This window comes from Chaetomium globosum, genomic scaffold (assembly GCF_000143365.1).
Source record: "Chaetomium globosum CBS 148.51 scaffold_3 genomic scaffold, whole genome shotgun sequence".
Lineage (NCBI taxonomy): Eukaryota > Fungi > Ascomycota > Sordariomycetes > Sordariales > Chaetomiaceae > Chaetomium > Chaetomium globosum.
In genome coordinates, this window is record NT_165978.1 from 549,915 (window position 1) to 566,300 (window position 16,386).

At 55.4% G+C, this 16,386-nt stretch overlaps 5 protein-coding genes across 5 annotated transcripts; 4 read left to right on the forward strand and 1 right to left on the reverse strand.

Moving 5' to 3' along the window:
• Positions 1-500: 500 nt before the first annotated feature.
• Positions 501-1,712, reverse strand: CHGG_05458 (uncharacterized protein; the record flags this gene model as incomplete). Its single annotated transcript, XM_001221552.1, has 1 exon — positions 501-1,712. The coding sequence occupies one exon, from the start codon at positions 1,710-1,712 to the stop codon at positions 501-503; it is 1,212 nt and encodes a 403-aa protein (XP_001221553.1).
• A 1,397-nt stretch (positions 1,713-3,109) lies between these two features.
• Positions 3,110-5,104, forward strand: CHGG_05459 (uncharacterized protein; the record flags this gene model as incomplete). Its single annotated transcript, XM_001221553.1, has 1 exon — positions 3,110-5,104. The coding sequence occupies one exon, from the start codon at positions 3,110-3,112 to the stop codon at positions 5,102-5,104; it is 1,995 nt and encodes a 664-aa protein (XP_001221554.1).
• A 615-nt stretch (positions 5,105-5,719) lies between these two features.
• Positions 5,720-7,205, forward strand: CHGG_05460 (uncharacterized protein; the record flags this gene model as incomplete). The annotated part of the gene is made up of 4 exons (XM_001221554.1): positions 5,720-5,795; positions 6,554-6,606; positions 6,744-6,917; positions 7,053-7,205. 4 exons carry the CDS (start codon positions 5,720-5,722, stop codon positions 7,203-7,205), a joined length of 456 nt encoding a protein of 151 aa, XP_001221555.1.
• A 1,735-nt stretch (positions 7,206-8,940) lies between these two features.
• Positions 8,941-13,341, forward strand: CHGG_05461 (uncharacterized protein; the record flags this gene model as incomplete). The annotated part of the gene is made up of 5 exons (XM_001221555.1): positions 8,941-9,324; positions 9,399-10,714; positions 10,787-11,544; positions 11,605-12,515; positions 12,577-13,341. The coding sequence occupies 5 exons, from the start codon at positions 8,941-8,943 to the stop codon at positions 13,339-13,341; spliced, it is 4,134 nt and encodes a 1,377-aa protein (XP_001221556.1).
• Positions 13,342-13,748: 407 nt separating this feature from the next.
• On the forward strand, positions 13,749-16,126 carry CHGG_05462 (uncharacterized protein; the record flags this gene model as incomplete). Its single annotated transcript, XM_001221556.1, has 6 exons — positions 13,749-14,108; positions 14,183-14,450; positions 14,505-14,871; positions 14,945-15,281; positions 15,348-15,613; positions 15,691-16,126. 6 exons carry the CDS (start codon positions 13,749-13,751, stop codon positions 16,124-16,126), a joined length of 2,034 nt encoding a protein of 677 aa, XP_001221557.1.
• Positions 16,127-16,386: the final 260 nt, after the last annotated feature.

The window sequence follows — 16,386 nt, forward strand, 5'->3', positions numbered from 1 at the left end:
GCCCCTCAGACGGGCGAGAGGAAAGGATATGTCAACGTTGATTCTCCATTCGGGCATGGTTGCTCTTGGTTGTGGCCCGGACCAGTTCCGTCAGTATTCCTCGTTGGCGGAGCCGCACATGACGAAGGAGTTTGCTAATAAGAAGGGCTGGGTCGTGTTCGAAAACCTCCCTCAGGTCCATACGCGAGAGGGGATTGATCTCGCCCGGGACATCATAGGCTAAGGCCCTATAGGCCCAGTGCCTCCGGGCGAAATAAATTTCACCCATCATAGGTTACAGAGCCATGCTTGGGATACAAAGCTAGTGGGATGCGATCGGGCAGTATTCGCCTGAGAAACTAGTTGATCCACCATCGGACGGAACTAAGAATCTTACGGGCACGATTGAGGTGGAACGCACATCAACAAGCCGCTAAACTGCGGAAAGGCAAGGGGTGCCCCGGTCGTCTCGGCGCTCGGAAGTCAACCGACCGGGACAGCGCCGAGGAACACACGCAATTTCATATTACCATGTCTCCTTCGTCTGGGTCAGCTGCTACCTCTTCTTCTTCATCCTCCTCGTCGAGATCCAAAATAGGATATGTCAAGATGGCAGCGATGCCGCCCAGCGATTCTAACCGCTTACCACTTTCGTCATCGCTGCTGAGCAATCTCACCTCTCCACCGTCCTCCTTCACCTTGTCCACCAACCCGACGTATCTCTTCCTCGTAGCAACATCCATGCTCCGGAAAAAGCCGTTATTGACGAACAGCACCCCACCGCCCCGGCCAACGGCGCCCTCGGCCACCGCCTTCTCGACCGGCTTGGTACCGTACCAGGCTCTCCCGTCGTCCTTGCGCAGCCTGTCGTAAAACTGATCCATCAGGTTCGACTCGGTCGCGAACTTGGCATTCTGCACAATTTTCTTGGCCTTGGTGCTCTTGAGCACCTCGTTGAGGCTGTGCACGTGGCCGGAGGTCGACTGCACGACAACAGCCTCCCTCGCGATCTTTTGTAGCCCCTTATCTCCCGTTCTCGCGGCTTCGGACTGCATGTACGCGCGGAAATCGTCGGCCGAAAACCCGGGGCTCGCGAGCAGCAGCGTTCGGGGGATACTGAAGTCGATGTTGTTGCGCAGACTCGCCAGGGTCTTGTCGTAGAAGGCTGACATCACCCCGGACGACTCCTTGGCGGTCGAGCGCTTCTTCGGTATCGGGCTGTCGATGCGCTGCTTGAGGATCGTGCGGAACTCGGTGATCAGGCAGATGTTGGCGAGCCCCTCCTGCATGACGACCGCGGCGATGGCCTCGGGCCGGTCTTCGCTCAGCGCCTCCTTCAGTGACTGGATCGCAACCGAGTCCCAGCCGTCGCTCTTCCATATCGTAAACTTGATGTCTGCCTTCTCGTATTTGAGCGTGATGGTGTGGTGCTGTCCGACGCTGACCCAGTCGTTCTCGTTGACGACAGTGCCTGAGACCTTGAGCTCTGACGCGAGCGGGTCGAAGAAGGTCGACTTGACTTGGATCGATAGGTTTGTGCGGACATTCTTGACGACCTTGGAGCCGGTCGCCGTTGTCATCGTGACTTTGCGGAAGGCGGGTGCGTGGACGACATCTCCGTTACTGATCAGGTTGTTGGCGTGCCACATGTCCTCGGGCTCGACAATCAGCAGAGGCACGCCGGCATCCTCATCGATGGCCTCTATCGTTTGTTTTTTCGAGGCGAACCGCATTGTGCTTTGAAAGGTTCGACGTTTCCGTGCGGTTGAATGTTGGCCGGGAACGCCAGGTCCGAAGATTTGTCCTTCGAGTTTGTTGAGATTGAATGGATATGACGCAGCACCGCAGCAGTTCGGAGCGGGGCATTCCCAAGGTGGAAATGTGGGGTTGTTTCGCAAGGTCGGGAAATTCCATCTGGGACGAACCGGAAGCCGCACTTCAGATGCAGCCCAGCTTTCTCTCCTTGACCAACATGCAGCAGGTCATCGACAATGGTAATCGAATAAGACAAGCGCCTATGAATAGAAACCACATTGTTTTCCCGAGGTATCGTTCCCGTTTGGTAAAAGATCTGGAGAGAGGTGGTGGAACGTTCCACACCCACGGCATCTTGTTCAATACGTTAAGATACCCTTTTCCGGGACTCCCGGTCGGTTGGGTTTATCATTCTACATTCAAGGCCACCCGGGACCTTCCCGATGATAATGTTAAGATCAAGGAGGCCTGAACAGGAGTTTGTATGTCCCTACCTAATAAAAGACGGCAAGGACGGGCGGCTCAGCTCCAAATCCACATTCGGTAGGGCTGAGCACAGGGGTCATTCCGATGGTGGGGTAACCCGGGACGCTGGGAGCCTGGGCCAGGTTGCGGGGTAATAACGATGAACTGGCGTTTCAAAGGTAGGTGCTGGTTGTCCATATCCGTCTGGCCTCATCGAATACCCACAAACTCTTCTTCCGACTCTAGGCGCATCGCCGAGAGTCTTCACCTTGTGGCGCAGGTTCGATGGGCGAATGGCGGCCCCGGCGGTGAACAGGCGCGCTAAACACGTGGCCGATGATTTGTATCTCTGATGTTGATGTGGGCCTGGCTGCAGCTCCCGGTGCGGTGCAACCAGCGTCATTGGCGAACCATGGAGGGTTTCTTGCATGACTCTGAAAATGCATCAGTGGGGCACCACAACATCTCTCAGCCAAACATTGACTTTTGCTGGCGGTATTCCATAAGCCAACAAGCGCGCAAGCGGGCGGTGTGCATGCAGCTCCTGTGAACCCACTCGGATCGTGGGTACATGCTGTTGCCTTGCCTCAAGCTGCCTATTTTTTATTTTATTTTATTTTTTTTCCTTTTCGTCCTTGCCGTCCTACATGATCAGCAGGCGACTGCCGACCCTTTTTTCGCCTCCTCACTTTGCCGACTCTTCAACAAGGCGGTTTCCCGATACAACCATTTTCTGGCCACGCCACCGCATACCCAAGTGCCTACCTGCCTACCTGGGTGCTTTTCAGGTTGCCAGGGTACTGGACAAAATTATTTAAAGGGCGAGGTAGCTACCTCTGTGGCCCCCATCCTTCTATCTCCCGTCAGTTGGAAACTTGGAATAGTTGTCCTAGCTCCAGGATCGACCGCGATGAACAGCATACTTGCCCTCGCGGGCACATCGCTGTTGAGTGACAGAAGCGCTTCGGCTGAAGACCTAGAACAGCGCATTCCCGGCTTTTCGGTCCTGCAAGACTTCTTCAAGAAATGGCTCAAACTTGACCTCACGACACTCCTCACCGCTGCGGCGCTGATGGGCGCGGCATCTAGCGGCGCGCAGAGCCTCCAAGAGACCGGGTCCAAGCTGTACTGGTGGATTGTGCGCTTCCTGACGGCTTCCATTTCCATCGCGGGCAATGATCGGCTCAACCGCGAGGTGCTCAACTGGCTGGGCGCCCATGTGCTGTTGAAGAAGGGCACGCGCATCCTGACCGCCAACTCGGAGTCGATTCGCAACGATGCGTGGTCCTACCGCCGCGTGTCGCAAGAGCGCAACGACTTCCACCACGAGAAGCGGATGCCGGTGCAGTACCTGCCGACGTTCGGGACGACATGGTTCATCCACAAGCGGAATATCTTCATGGTGCGGCGCATCCTCACGAGCAGTTCCCATTACAACAGCGCTTGGGCCAGAACTCCAGACGAATACGCGGGGGCGCCAGAGGGTGACGAGCCGCTTGTGGTTATGTGCCTCGGTCGGTCGGTAGAGCCTATTAAGCGCTTCCTCGACACGTGTCGCATATTTGCGGATAAGCAGCGCGAGGCGTACATCACAGTCCGGATCAGCAAACGGACTTACGACGAAACGTGGGATACGACCATTCTGCGCCCTCTTCGCCCGCTCGAGACGGTCCACTTCGACGAAAAGATCAAGGCAGAGCTCGTCGCGGATATCGAGAACTACCTCGACGTCAACACGCGCAAGTTCTACAACAGGCGCGGCATTCCATACAGGCGCGGGTTCCTCCTATACGGTCCTCCTGGCACTGGAAAGACGTCACTTTCACTCGCGCTAGCAGGCAGGTTTGGGTTAGAGCTGTATTTGCTTCACATGCCAAGTGTCAATAACGATTCAACGCTTGAGAAGCTGTTCACTGCCCTCCCGCCGCGCTGCCTGGTGCTTCTCGAAGACATCGACGCCGTCGGAATCAAGCGCCGTGTTAAGAACCACGACGACCATAGCGATAGCGACAGTGACGATGACTCGGACAAGAGCGACTCCGACAGCGACATTGACCGCGGGCGATCTAGGTGCACTCTTTCGGGTCTCCTAAACGTGCTGGATGGAGTGGCTTCCCAGGAAGGCCGGATCGTGCTGATGACGTCCAACTTTGCCGAGACGCTGGACAAGGCCCTCGTTCGGCCAGGGCGAGTTGATAGGATGCTGTACCTGGGCCACATCTCGCCGCGCAGCGGCGAACTTATGTTCTTGCGAATGTTTAGCCCCGACGAGGAGGGTGCGGCCCCGGCGGACAGGGCGGTTCAACTTCCCAAGGAGGAGCTCGAGAAACTCGCGCTCAGCTTCAGCGAGTGCATTCCGAGCGAGGTGTTTACCCCAGCCCAGATTCAGGGCTATCTCTTGAATTACCGGGACTCGCCTGTTGATGCAGCGGCCAAGATGGCGGATTGGGTGAAAGAGGAACTCCGGTTGATTCAAGTGGCCAAAGAAAGGGAGAGGAAGGCCGCCGAAGCCAAGAAGAAGAAGAAGAAGGAGCAGAAGCGAAAGAAGGCGGAAAGGATGGTGAAGGCGATGCGCGAATACGACTCGGACGAGGACCTGGAAGAACTGCGACTGAGGATGAAAGAGGAGAAGAAAAAGAGGAATCGGAGCAAGAGCCAGCAAGACGGCTCGGATGTGGAGGAAAAAGCCGACAAGGGGAAAGAGATTGAGGAAAAGTCGGAGGAACTGCCCCAAAAGCCGGAGGAGAAGTCGGAGAAGAAGGTGGTGGTGGAGGAGCCAGAAGTGATGGTAGAAGGGATGCTGGAAACACCGAAGGAAGTGGAGGAGGCGCTGGAGAAGTTGAAGGAGGGGCCAAGGCCCCCCCGGAGCCAGTCACTAAACAGCATTTCATTAAGCGACGACTAGGATAAATAGCATTGTAGCGGCTAGCATGGGGGCGTTATGGAGAGGGTAGTTGGGTCTATTAACAATAGAGGCGGCGTCAATAGTTTGTTGTGGTCATTTGGTTATATTAGACGGGAATAACGAAAGCTTGATGACTCTACATTGCTCAATCATGTTTACGATTAAGTTGTGAACGAGGACTGAGGAACAGTATTAAGTAGAGTGGGAAATGGTGAGTTACCCCTATCATCCTGTCACGTCATGCAATAGTTAATGGTAGTGTGGAAACTCCGATGCCTGGGGCTAGGGCATCCCATCTTCTGGGTCTTCCTGCCCGCCACAAACGCAAATATACTGAACGCACTTTCCTGTACTGCTGCCATCAATGCTAAACTTGGTAGGTACCTACCTTCTCTTTTCTTAGCTGGCTGCGAGACGCGTGGTATCCATAAAGAAACTGAATCGGCAAACCGACTGCAAACTCCAACACAATAGAGTTACTCTCGAGGTATCCCATCTCGACTAGTCGCCACAACCCACATCATAGACACGGCTTCACAGTACGAGCATATTAACCCGCATCTTTTTCCAGCTCGACCGGGTGACGTCCCCTGAGTTCAAGCATTCATTTCCAAAATGGACAGTCATGGGGGCCTAGATCCACCCGAGATGGAATTTGATAGCTGGGGCGATTCCAGAACATCAAATGATCGTCCATTTGGGACCCAACGCCGGGACTGTCTTGGACTCGCTCATGGCGATATGCTTGGATTCCCATTTTCGGATTATAGCTCAATCTCACGAGAATCCCAGCAAGCAAGGCGGGATTCTCGCCCGTCCCTGGGCACGGTAACCCAACCGGACATCACCGCTGTCGCCCCCCTAGAAAACCTCAAACAACGGATCGAGAAGTCGTACAATGCCATTGCGCTGTCATACAAGCGATGGACGGTGATGTACCGGGGCCAGCGCTTCAACTACGCAATCAAGCTGATCAAGCTACTCAAGAAAGAGCAAGTACGCAGGAACAAGGCTAAGGAAACTGGCGGAGATACCGCGAGGCGCTCAAAGGACGTGGATACCACAGCGCACACCGGAGAGCATTCAAAGCAAACGGCTGCCTCGGTTTCTCAGCCTGTGGAAAGCCCTCAGGAAGCAGAGTCTGCCCCGGTGAGCCCGGTGCGCGAGATCGCAGGCTACGAAAAGGCTAAGCGCTCCGATCGGACAGCGAGCGGGGCCCACGGCAAACAGAAAGATACCAGCGACACGCAACGACAGGAGCCGTCACTCCTCGCTGAGGCCGGCATCACCCTCGTCCGGCTGAATAAAATGCGGGCGCTCGAGGTGGGGTGCGGCGACGGGACCCCGGTCGTCGAGATTCTCCTCTCTGAGGAGATGCGCGTGATCGGCGTGGACATCTCCGAGACCCAGATCGCGCGCTGTCGCGCCCATTTCCCCAACCATACACAGGCCCACCAGGCGTCGTGGAATGCACCAGGAACATGATGGAGCTGCGGTTCCCCGTGAGAAGAAGTTCGATAGCGTCATCGCCCTGTACTGCCTGCTGCATCTGCCGCGCGAAGGAGCAAGCCCTCTTTCTGAACGAGAGCAGACGAAGTGATTGAGGCCTAGTGGGTTTCTCTTGTTCAACTTTCCGCAGGAGGAGATCGGGGGGGAGGTGGAGGAGCGCTGGTTGGGGTTGGAGGAGGGCTGGGTGTACCGGAGCAGCTGGGGAGAGGAGAAGATGATGAAGTTCGTCGAGGGTCTGGACGAGATGGAGGTGGTGGTGAAGGAGGTCACCGAGGCCGAGGCTAGAGGCGCCGACCCCAAGTTTGTGTGGGTGATTGCGCAGAAGAGCATTTGGAGTAACAGTATGGCATGGCCCATACCTATGGGGGAAGGCGGCCTTACCGCATAAGACGGAGGACGAGCATCGCTAATATTATTATTATTTCTCTTATCACGCTAGGTACTAAGTATATGCGGTCCCTCAGCGATTAACTCGGTACGAAAAACCATGCCTAAGCTGGATGAAAACCTCCGCACCTCCGCTGCGGCCTTGCCGCTACCCCGTGGATCCATCTCCTCGAAAGGGCTCACCCACCTTCCGAGGTCAAAGTAACGAAATAGATAAAATGAGTCGTAACCTCTGTTCCATCGATGCCCTTCTGCTACTCCGCTTCGGCCCTGAGCATCGCTAATAGTTTGGTCGATCGGTTGAGAAAATACCTATTACTATTCCTACCTTACTTGCAAGTTGTAACTAGCGTTGGTCGTTGGCTGGATCGGGATTCGCACAAAGCGAACACCGTCTCCCACGTGTCCCGGCGATCTTGTAGAGTATCTCGTCGCCTCATTCTCATGAAACCTGTGATCGGCAGGCAGGGATGGATGCCTAACAGTAATCAACCTCGTTAACATTAGTTTTCCCGTGTCCGATGGCGCATTTGCACGTAAGATCTCCGAGGCTCCGTTTCGCGGGCCCGGCAGTTGTTTGAATCCCGGTCGTCGGTCCGCTCGGCGCTAGTATAGCGTCGGAACGATCCGGAGCCGGGGCCCGCGGGTCTGGTAGGACTGCAGGGCTACACCAACGTGGGTGATGGGTGCCTCATTGTTCACGGGCGCTTTGTTAGTTTCCTTACCAACACGAGGGAAAAATTAATTTTACGAAGAAACTACATGTTTGTCTTGTTTATTCTACCCTTGCCGAGTCCTTCTCATCAGTTTTTAATGATACGAAAGACAGTGTAGATGGGGGTTTGGCAACATGTGAAGAGCAGACCAGGGACAGGAAAAACTTCTGGACTTCATGCGACCTTGAGACGATGATGTCGACATATTGTTGAGCCTGACATGTGAAAATCTAGCAACGTGGGTCTTCTATTGGCCGTGCTTCGAGGCGGTTTTACATGTCTCCGTCGGGGAACTCGAAGAACAGAATTAGCCCGGCTGGGTCCTTACATGTACGCGGAAACGGCTGACCTTGGAGCAGAAAGGTCCACCGCTCACCCGCGGGACCCGAGTAAGCCGAGTTCGACGGCTCGATAGGTACCTAAGTACCTAAGATAGCCATCCTGGCCCTATAAATCTCGTTTAGATATCGGTTTCTAATTTCGAACGCGTCACGGCGTGGCATGCGGTGCCAACAAGCATTTCACGTCGTACAGTTGCCGCGGCGGGTTGTTGCCGTTCTTAACCTCCAACATGCGTGGCGGAGTTGGTCCGACCTCACCAATGGTAGGTGGGTCCCGCCGTTAGGCTAGCGGATTAATCCCGACATCGTGAAAACTTCGAAAATAGACCAATGGAATAACACTGGTGAGATTGCTAGTCGGAAACGAGCCGAGGGATCTCGGCCTTCAAGATGCGAATTGATCACGACTCCACTGCGGTATTCGGTATTGGAAACCGACCGAGAGTGAAAATGTGGTTTAAAAGCGAGAAGTGGTATTGTATATATGTCAGTCCCCTTCAATTGCTCCACGAGCCAGAACAACAACCCCCCTGGTTTCGATGTTACGGCACACCAGCATCACCATCCACTCTTCACCATGCCGGGACACGAACACCAGGCCCCTGACGAGCAGGTGGATACAGGTGTTGCAACGGGGACCACCAACAGCAGCCTGAGCGACCATGATGCCAGTTCGGCCACGATAGGAGATAACGATACTTCTAGGGGAGGCACAACTAGCCCCCTAGACGAGGAAGGCGTCACAACAGAGCTTCAGCAGATTGCTACGGCGCTTTCGCGGCACCAGACTCAGGGAAGGGATGCGCCAGCTGCAGCTTACTCGGATCCCGGTTTGGATCCCCAGTCGGCAGACTTTAACGTAAGGAGATGGGTCCAACATTTTATGGCCCAAGTCAACGCGCAGGGGAACAAGGCGAGCGAACTGAGCGCCCTCTTCAAAGACCTGAACGTCTATGGATCCGGTTCTGCTCTGCAACTCCAAGAGACAGTTGACTCGGTTCTCCTAGCGCCACTCCGGGTTGGCGAGCTCTTTTCTGGGAAGAAAGAGCATAGGCACATTCTTCGCGGCTTCAACGGCCTCGTCAAAAGCGGCGAGCTGTTGGCAGTGCTGGGCCGACCGGGCTCGGGTTGCAGTACCTTTCTCAAGGCTATTTGCGGCGAACTAAACGGCTTAACCTTAAGCAAAGAGTCAACAATCCACTACAATGGAGCGTCACAAACCCAGATGCAGAAGGAGTTTAAGGGGGAAGTGATCTACAACCAAGAGGTATGCCGCCCCCTGAATTTGATGGCATTGACTCAGGGCTGGAAGAGTGCAAGCACTGACATAAAAACAAACAGGTCGACAAGCACTTCCCCCATCTCACCGTCGGGCAAACCCTCGAGTTCGCTGCCGGCATGCGCACTCCCTCGCAGCGCGTCGAAGACATGCCTCGCTCCGAGTACTACCAATACATCGCTCGCGTAGTGATGGCCATCTTCGGGCTCTCCCACACCTACCACACCAAAGTCGGCGACGACTACGTCCGCGGCGTGTCGGGCGGCGAGCGCAAGCGGGTCAGCATCGCCGAGATGATGGTAGCCGGGTCGCCGATCTGCGCGTGGGACAACAGCACGCGCGGGCTCGACTCGTCCAGCGCGCTCAAGTTCGTGCAGGCCCTGCGCCTGTCGTCCGACCTCGGCCGGCACGCCCACGCCGTCGCCATGTACCAGGCCAGCCAGGCCATCTACGACGTCTTCGACAAGGCCACTGTCCTCTACGCCGGCCGCCAGATCTACTTCGGCCCGGCGCACGCCGCAAAGGCCTTCTTCGAACAGCAGGGCTGGCACTGCCCCCCGCGCCAAACCACCGGCGACTTCCTCACCTCCGTCACCAACCCGGACGAGCGGACCCCGCGGCCGGGGATGGAGCACAAAGTCCCGCGCACCCCGGAAGAATTCGAGCGGTACTGGCTCGCCTCGCCGGAGTTCGCCGCGCTGCAGGCCGACATGGTGCAGCACGACGCGGCGTTCTCGGGCGAGGGCCGGGCGGCGAGCATCGCGGCGCTGCGCGCGAAGAAGCAGCACTGCCAGGGCAAGCACGCGCGGCCCGGGTCGCCGTACCGGCTGAGTGTGGCCATGCAGGTGCGCCTTAATACGAAGAGGGCGTATCGCCGGGTGTGGAATAACTTGCCGGCGACGGCGACGAATATCGGGTCGAATTTGATTCTGGCGCTGATTATTGGGTCGATCTTTTTTGGGAATCCGGATGCGACTGTTGGGTTTGAGGGGAAGGGGTCGGTGCTGTTTATGGCGATTCTGCTGAATGCGCTGACGGCGATTGCGGAGATTGATAGCTTGTACGCGCAGAGGCCGATCGTGGAGAAGCATGCGTCGTATGCGTTTTATCATCCTGCTACGGAGGCGGCGGCGGGGATTGTCGCGGATATACCGGTAAAGTTTGCGTCGGCGGTGGTGTTCAACTTGATCGTGTACTTTCTGGCTGGGCTGAGACGGACGCCGGATCAGTTCTTCTTGTTCTTTCTGGTTTCGTTTGTGGCGACGTTTGTGATGAGCGCCGTGTTCAGGACGCTGGCGGCTATTACCAAGACGGTGTCGCAGGCGATGGCGCTGGCAGGTGTGTTGGTGTTGGCATTGGTCATGTACACCGGCTACATGTAAGTGTTCCATGCCCAACCATAGAGGTAACCTTGGGGGAAAAGGGGGTTCGATTGCTAACACATTCATAGCATCCCCGTACCGCAGATGCACCCCTGGTTCAGCTGGATCAGATGGCTAAACCCGATTTACTACGCCTTCGAGATCCTCATTGCCAACGAGTTTCACGGCCGCGAGTTCACCTGCTCCGCCATCATCCCTCCTTACTCCCCCCTCATCGGCGACTCCTGGATCTGCGCCAGCGTGGGTGCCGTGGCCGGCCGGCGCACCGTCAGCGGTGATTCTTACATCGCCGCCATGTATGGCTACGAATACTCGCATGTCTGGCGCAACTTTGGCATCCTCATCGCGTTTCTTGTCGGTTTCATGGCCATCTACCTGGCGGCGGTGGAGTTGAACTCGTCTGTCACCAGCACCGCCGAGGCCTTGGTATTCCCGAGATGGGACATCCCCGCGCATCTGGACCCTAAGCGCAAGGGCAACGACGAGGAAACAAGCGCACCAACTTCCGGGACGGACGTAGAACATGCCCCCCAGGACCCCAATGGTGGCAGCATTGAGCCGCAAAGGGACGTCTTTACCTGGAAGGATGTTTCCTATGACATTAACATCAAAGAAGGCAAGCGCCGGTTGCTTGACAACGTGTCCGGGTGGGTTAAGCCCGGCACCCTGACGGCGTTGATGGGCGCTTCAGGGGCCGGCAAGACGACATTGTTGGATGTGCTCGCGCAGCGGAAATCCGTCGGTGTTGTGACAGGCGATATGCTAGTAAGCGGTCGGCCTTTTGGAGCGGATTTCCAGCGCCAGACTGGTTATGTGCAGCAACAGGGTGAGTTTCGGCGCTTCCTATTTTCTCAGTTTTGTGCAGCTCATTGTTGACGCCTCCCAGATCTTCACCTCGACACCGCCACGGTCAGGGAGAGTCTCCGATTTAGCGCCATGCTCCGCCGGCCCAAGTCAGTCAGCAAGAAGGAAAAGTTCGAGTTCGTTGAGGAGGTCATCAAGATGCTCGGCATGGAGGAATATGCCAATGCCATCGTTGGTATCCCGGGCGAAGGCCTCAACGTCGAGCAGCGCAAGCTCCTGACCATCGGCGTGGAACTCGTCGCCAAACCCAAACTTCTGCTGTTTCTTGACGAACCTACCAGCGGTCTTGATTCACAGAGTGCCTGGGCCATCTGCGTTTTCCTCCGCAAGCTGGCAGATGCAGGACAAGCCGTGTTGTGCACGATCCACCAACCGAATGCCCTTCTCTTCCAGCAGTTTGATCGCTTACTCTTTCTCGCCAAGGGGGGCAAGACGGTATACTTCGGGGATATTGGCAAGAACTCGGAATCTCTGCTCGGTTATTTCGAGAAGAACGGGTCACGCCCTTGTGGCGAGGATGAGAATCCCGCCGAGTTTATGCTGGAGATAGTTGCCGAGGGTGTCAACCGCGACGGCGAAGATTGGCACTCGGTATGGAAGGGGAGCCAGGAATACAGCGGGGTCCGGACCGAGCTTGAGAGGATACACGAGCAAGGCAAGGAAAAGCAAGCAATCGACAGTGGCGACAGCAAGGGCGCCGCTTCCGAGTTTGCCATGCCTTTCTCCTCCCAAGTGCGGGCTGTCACCCAGCGCATCTTCCAACAGTACTGGCGGATGCCTGGTTATGTCCTTTCCAAGCTTCTGTTGGGTATCATGTCGGGCCTGTTTATCGGCTTCACCTTCTGGAAGGCCGAAGAGACACAGGCTGGCATGCGGAATGTTGTGTTCTCCGTCTTTATGGTGACTACCATCTTCACCACGCTAGTTCAGCAGGTATGTTTTTATCACAGCCTTCCTGGCGTGCCACTGAGTTCATTAATGCTAACACCCCCAGATCCAACCGCTCTTCATCACGCAACGCTCCCTTTACGAAGTTCGCGAGCGCCCAAGCAAGGCTTACTCCTGGAAAGCCTTCCTCATTGCCAACATCGTCGTCGAAATTCCCTACCAGATCCTCACCGGCATCCTCGCCTTCGCCTCCTTTTATTACCCAGTCGTCGGGATACAAGCCTCGGCCCGCCAGGGCCTGGTCCTACTCTTCATCATCCAGCTCTTCATCTACGCCAGCGCCTTCGCCCACATGACTATCGCCGCGCTCCCCGACGCCCAAGCCGCGGCAGGGATCGTCATCCTGCTCACCATGATGTCAACCATCTTCAGCGGCGTGCTCCAGACCAAGGTCGCGCTGCCCGGGTTCTGGACATTCATGTACTACGTGTCGCCGTTCACGTACTGGATCTCGGGCATCGTATCGACGGTGCTGCACGACCGGCCCGTGGTGTGCTCTGCCGCTGAGAATCTGGTCTTCAACCCGCCGCCGAATACCACGTGCGGCGAGTACCTGATGCCGCTGGCGGACGTGGCGCATGGGACGCTCCAGAACCCGTATGATACTGAGGCGTGTCGGTACTGTGCCTTTTCTGTGGCGGATCAGTACTTGGGAAGCGTGGATATCTTCTGGGATGATCGGTGGAGGAACTTTGGGATCATGTGGGGGTACATTATTTTTGATATCGCGGTTGTGATTGGGGTGTATTATTTGTTCCGGGTTAAAGGCATGGGGATTCGGGGGTTGTCCAAGAAGACCAAGAAGAGCTAATGGGGCTTGGGGGCGAGCATTTGGGGGACAATGGGTAAAGGGGTTGATGATTAGACTAAGGTAAACAATATTCGATACTCCCGATAGATCATGGAATTAACTAATTGTTTTGTTGTTTCTATCGAATTGCCTACATGAACTCACACTCTCAAACTTTTTGGAACCATCGTAACCCAGACGGCAGTTGACCCCCATACAACCCTGCCTGCGGTAGCTACGGTCCCTCCATTCTCCAAAGGAAGGGACGGGCCCCCGAGCGCTAGAGGTCCAATGCCTCCTTCCCGGTACAACAATAAAAGACTGGCAGATTCAACTTGAAGAAGCAGTCTTCCCCCCCCCCCCCCTCCCCGCCACAGAACGCGACTGAAGAAAAGAACGGCTCGTTATCTCAAAGTAGTTTCTCAATAATGGCATTAACACTGTACAAATACCCCGGCATCAACCTACCACTATGGCATCTCACGCAGAATTACGACGCCATGGGGGCTGGTGTCAAATTCTACCGCTACGGTTCTTTCGAGGGCGCCGATGGTTGCCTCTCGGAGCTTATCCAAGTCCGTGAAGTCGCCATGCTTTTACTTATGGATCGCCTCACGGACAAACCCGACTGGAACACGAAGTTGTTTGACGACAGCATTGTCGCCGACTGGCGCCGCGAGACTCTGACGCAGAATGAAACAGATCTCTACAAGGAAATCGTCGCAGACCATATCCGTGTTCCCATGCCGAAACGTACGAGAATCATCAACGAGGCTGCGTTCGATTATGTCAGTAACCATCAAGGCAGCATCTGTCGTGGCAATTCCCTATGTCTGTACTGACTGTCGTCTTATTTTCGTAGTGCATCGCCGAGTTGAAGTGCAAGGCAGCTCACTTCAAAGAAACCGGCCTCATATTCACTCTCAACTCGTCCCAAGGCACCGCCGAGGTTCCCTGCTTTAACACGGCCGTCAAGGCAGACAGCCTAGTAACCAAGGAGCTCCAAACGGGCCTAAAGGTTGCATTCGAAAAGCTCCGCGCCGAGCAGGCCGCTGAACCCAACTGGCATCCAGGAAGCCAGGGTAGGGTCCAGGACCTTGTCCACCCTTCCATGTATCCCTTCGTTTATGGTACGCATCCCTCCACCCTCAATATCCCTTTTTAGCGCTGTTAACAGACGGCAGGGGAAAGCAAAGTCATCCCAGAGGAAGTTGTAGGGGTGGCCGATGCTGTCGATAGGTGGTCTGGGAAGGGTGAACCGGTACAACCGCTGCTGGAGGGAGACGATGAAGATGAGACGGTTATCTACCGTAACTTTTGGTCGGAAACCTATCAGTGGCTTCCTGCTAACCTGGCATTCCAGGAGAACGGCTCCGTTCGCTTCACCAGCTACATTAACAACCTCCACCCCCAAAAGCACGCCGGCACTTACCAACTCCTCGAGAAGCTCATTGAAACCGTCATTCCGGCGTGGGAGAGCGTTCTCAGCGGCAAGGCCACCACTGATTCATCTGATGCGCCGGACCGTTTAAAGTATCCTCCTCCAGTAAAGTAATTTCTTGTGGTCTCCTGGTCCCTAAGTCACATTAAAACAGTAGAGTTGGCTGACGCTATTAATTACCAGCCGAAGCAACGAAAACGATGTCTGGGGAGAGGTGAACCCGGATGTTATCGCTGAATACGAGGAGAAACACGGCGGTATCGACGTGGGCGATATCCCACGATATAGCGATGAAGATTCCGATGATCTTGAGAGTCTCGAGAGGGATAGTCCACTGCTCAAGTGGGGAAGTTTGAGAGACCCTATTCTAATGGAGCCATTAAAATTCGAGCCTTACACCTACACGGTTGAGCAAAGACTCCGAGGGCGGTTCAAAGAGACTGGTTTGCAGGTCATCGTCAAGATGGCTTCGATTGAGCTGACTCCCGAAAAGCCCAGATTCCCTAAGAGTGACTGGCACGTAAGTCTGCATAGCACACACCACGTCGTATGCCGAGGAAGGTGTGGTCCTAACAACAGCAATTAGATTGAGGGCCAAATGAACGAGCATATCGTGGCGATAGCGCTGTACTATCTCGACTCCTCGAACGTGACGCCAGGTAGAATATTATTCCGCATGGCTACCAGCCCCGACCAGGAGAACTTGCGATCTCAGGTCACCTTCGGCATGCATGAATTTTACGAGCGCATCTACGGCACCACGCTTAGGGCCGAGGTTGACAAAGAATGCGTTCAGCCTTACGGTAGCGTTGCGACGCCCGAAGGGCGGCTGCTGGCGTTCCCCAATGTTTTGTAAGTTTGTTCACCCACCTAGTTACTTATCGACTTATACCGAGCACCATGATTAACAACGGCCGACTTTGCTCCAGTCAACGCCGGGTCTCTTCTTTCAGCCTGCAAGACCGAACCAAGCCCGGTCACTGCCGCTTCGTCGCTCTGTGGCTCGTCGACCCATTCCAGCGCATTATCTCGACCGCCAACGTGCCGCCCCAGCGGTTTGACTGGTGGGCCGAGGCCGTCTTCGGTAGCGAGCCCAAAGACATAGGCGACATGCCGCCCGAAGTGTTCCAAATACTACTCGAGCAGGGGGCCGCCGAGGCCATCAAACCGCCAAAGGAACTGCTACAGAGCCTGAAAAACAAGTTGCCGGCGGAGCTCATGGAGATGGTGCGGCGAGCGGCCGGTCCGGCGGGTCTGATGACGACTGAACAGGCACGTCAACACCGGAAAGCGTTGATGGAAGAAAGAATTGGCTTTGCGGAAGCTGTCAAGGAAAGAACTTGGACAAACACATATGCCTTCTGAGAGCATTAATGATGGACTCATTGCTGTCGTTGGCTATTTCCTTTTCTACCAGCGGCTACGATTCCCACCGGTTTTGCTCCTTTTCACTCTTTCTACGCCGCACAACTACCTTGAACACGTACCGCTCATGACTTTTATTGTTTTCTCATCTCAAGTTAGACCCAAAGGTGGCTTTACAAGCCTACCTAGAATTAGAAATAGAAACAGAGCTAACACACTTGAGACACCTGAGCTCCGTAAACTTATCTCCCCCATTTGCT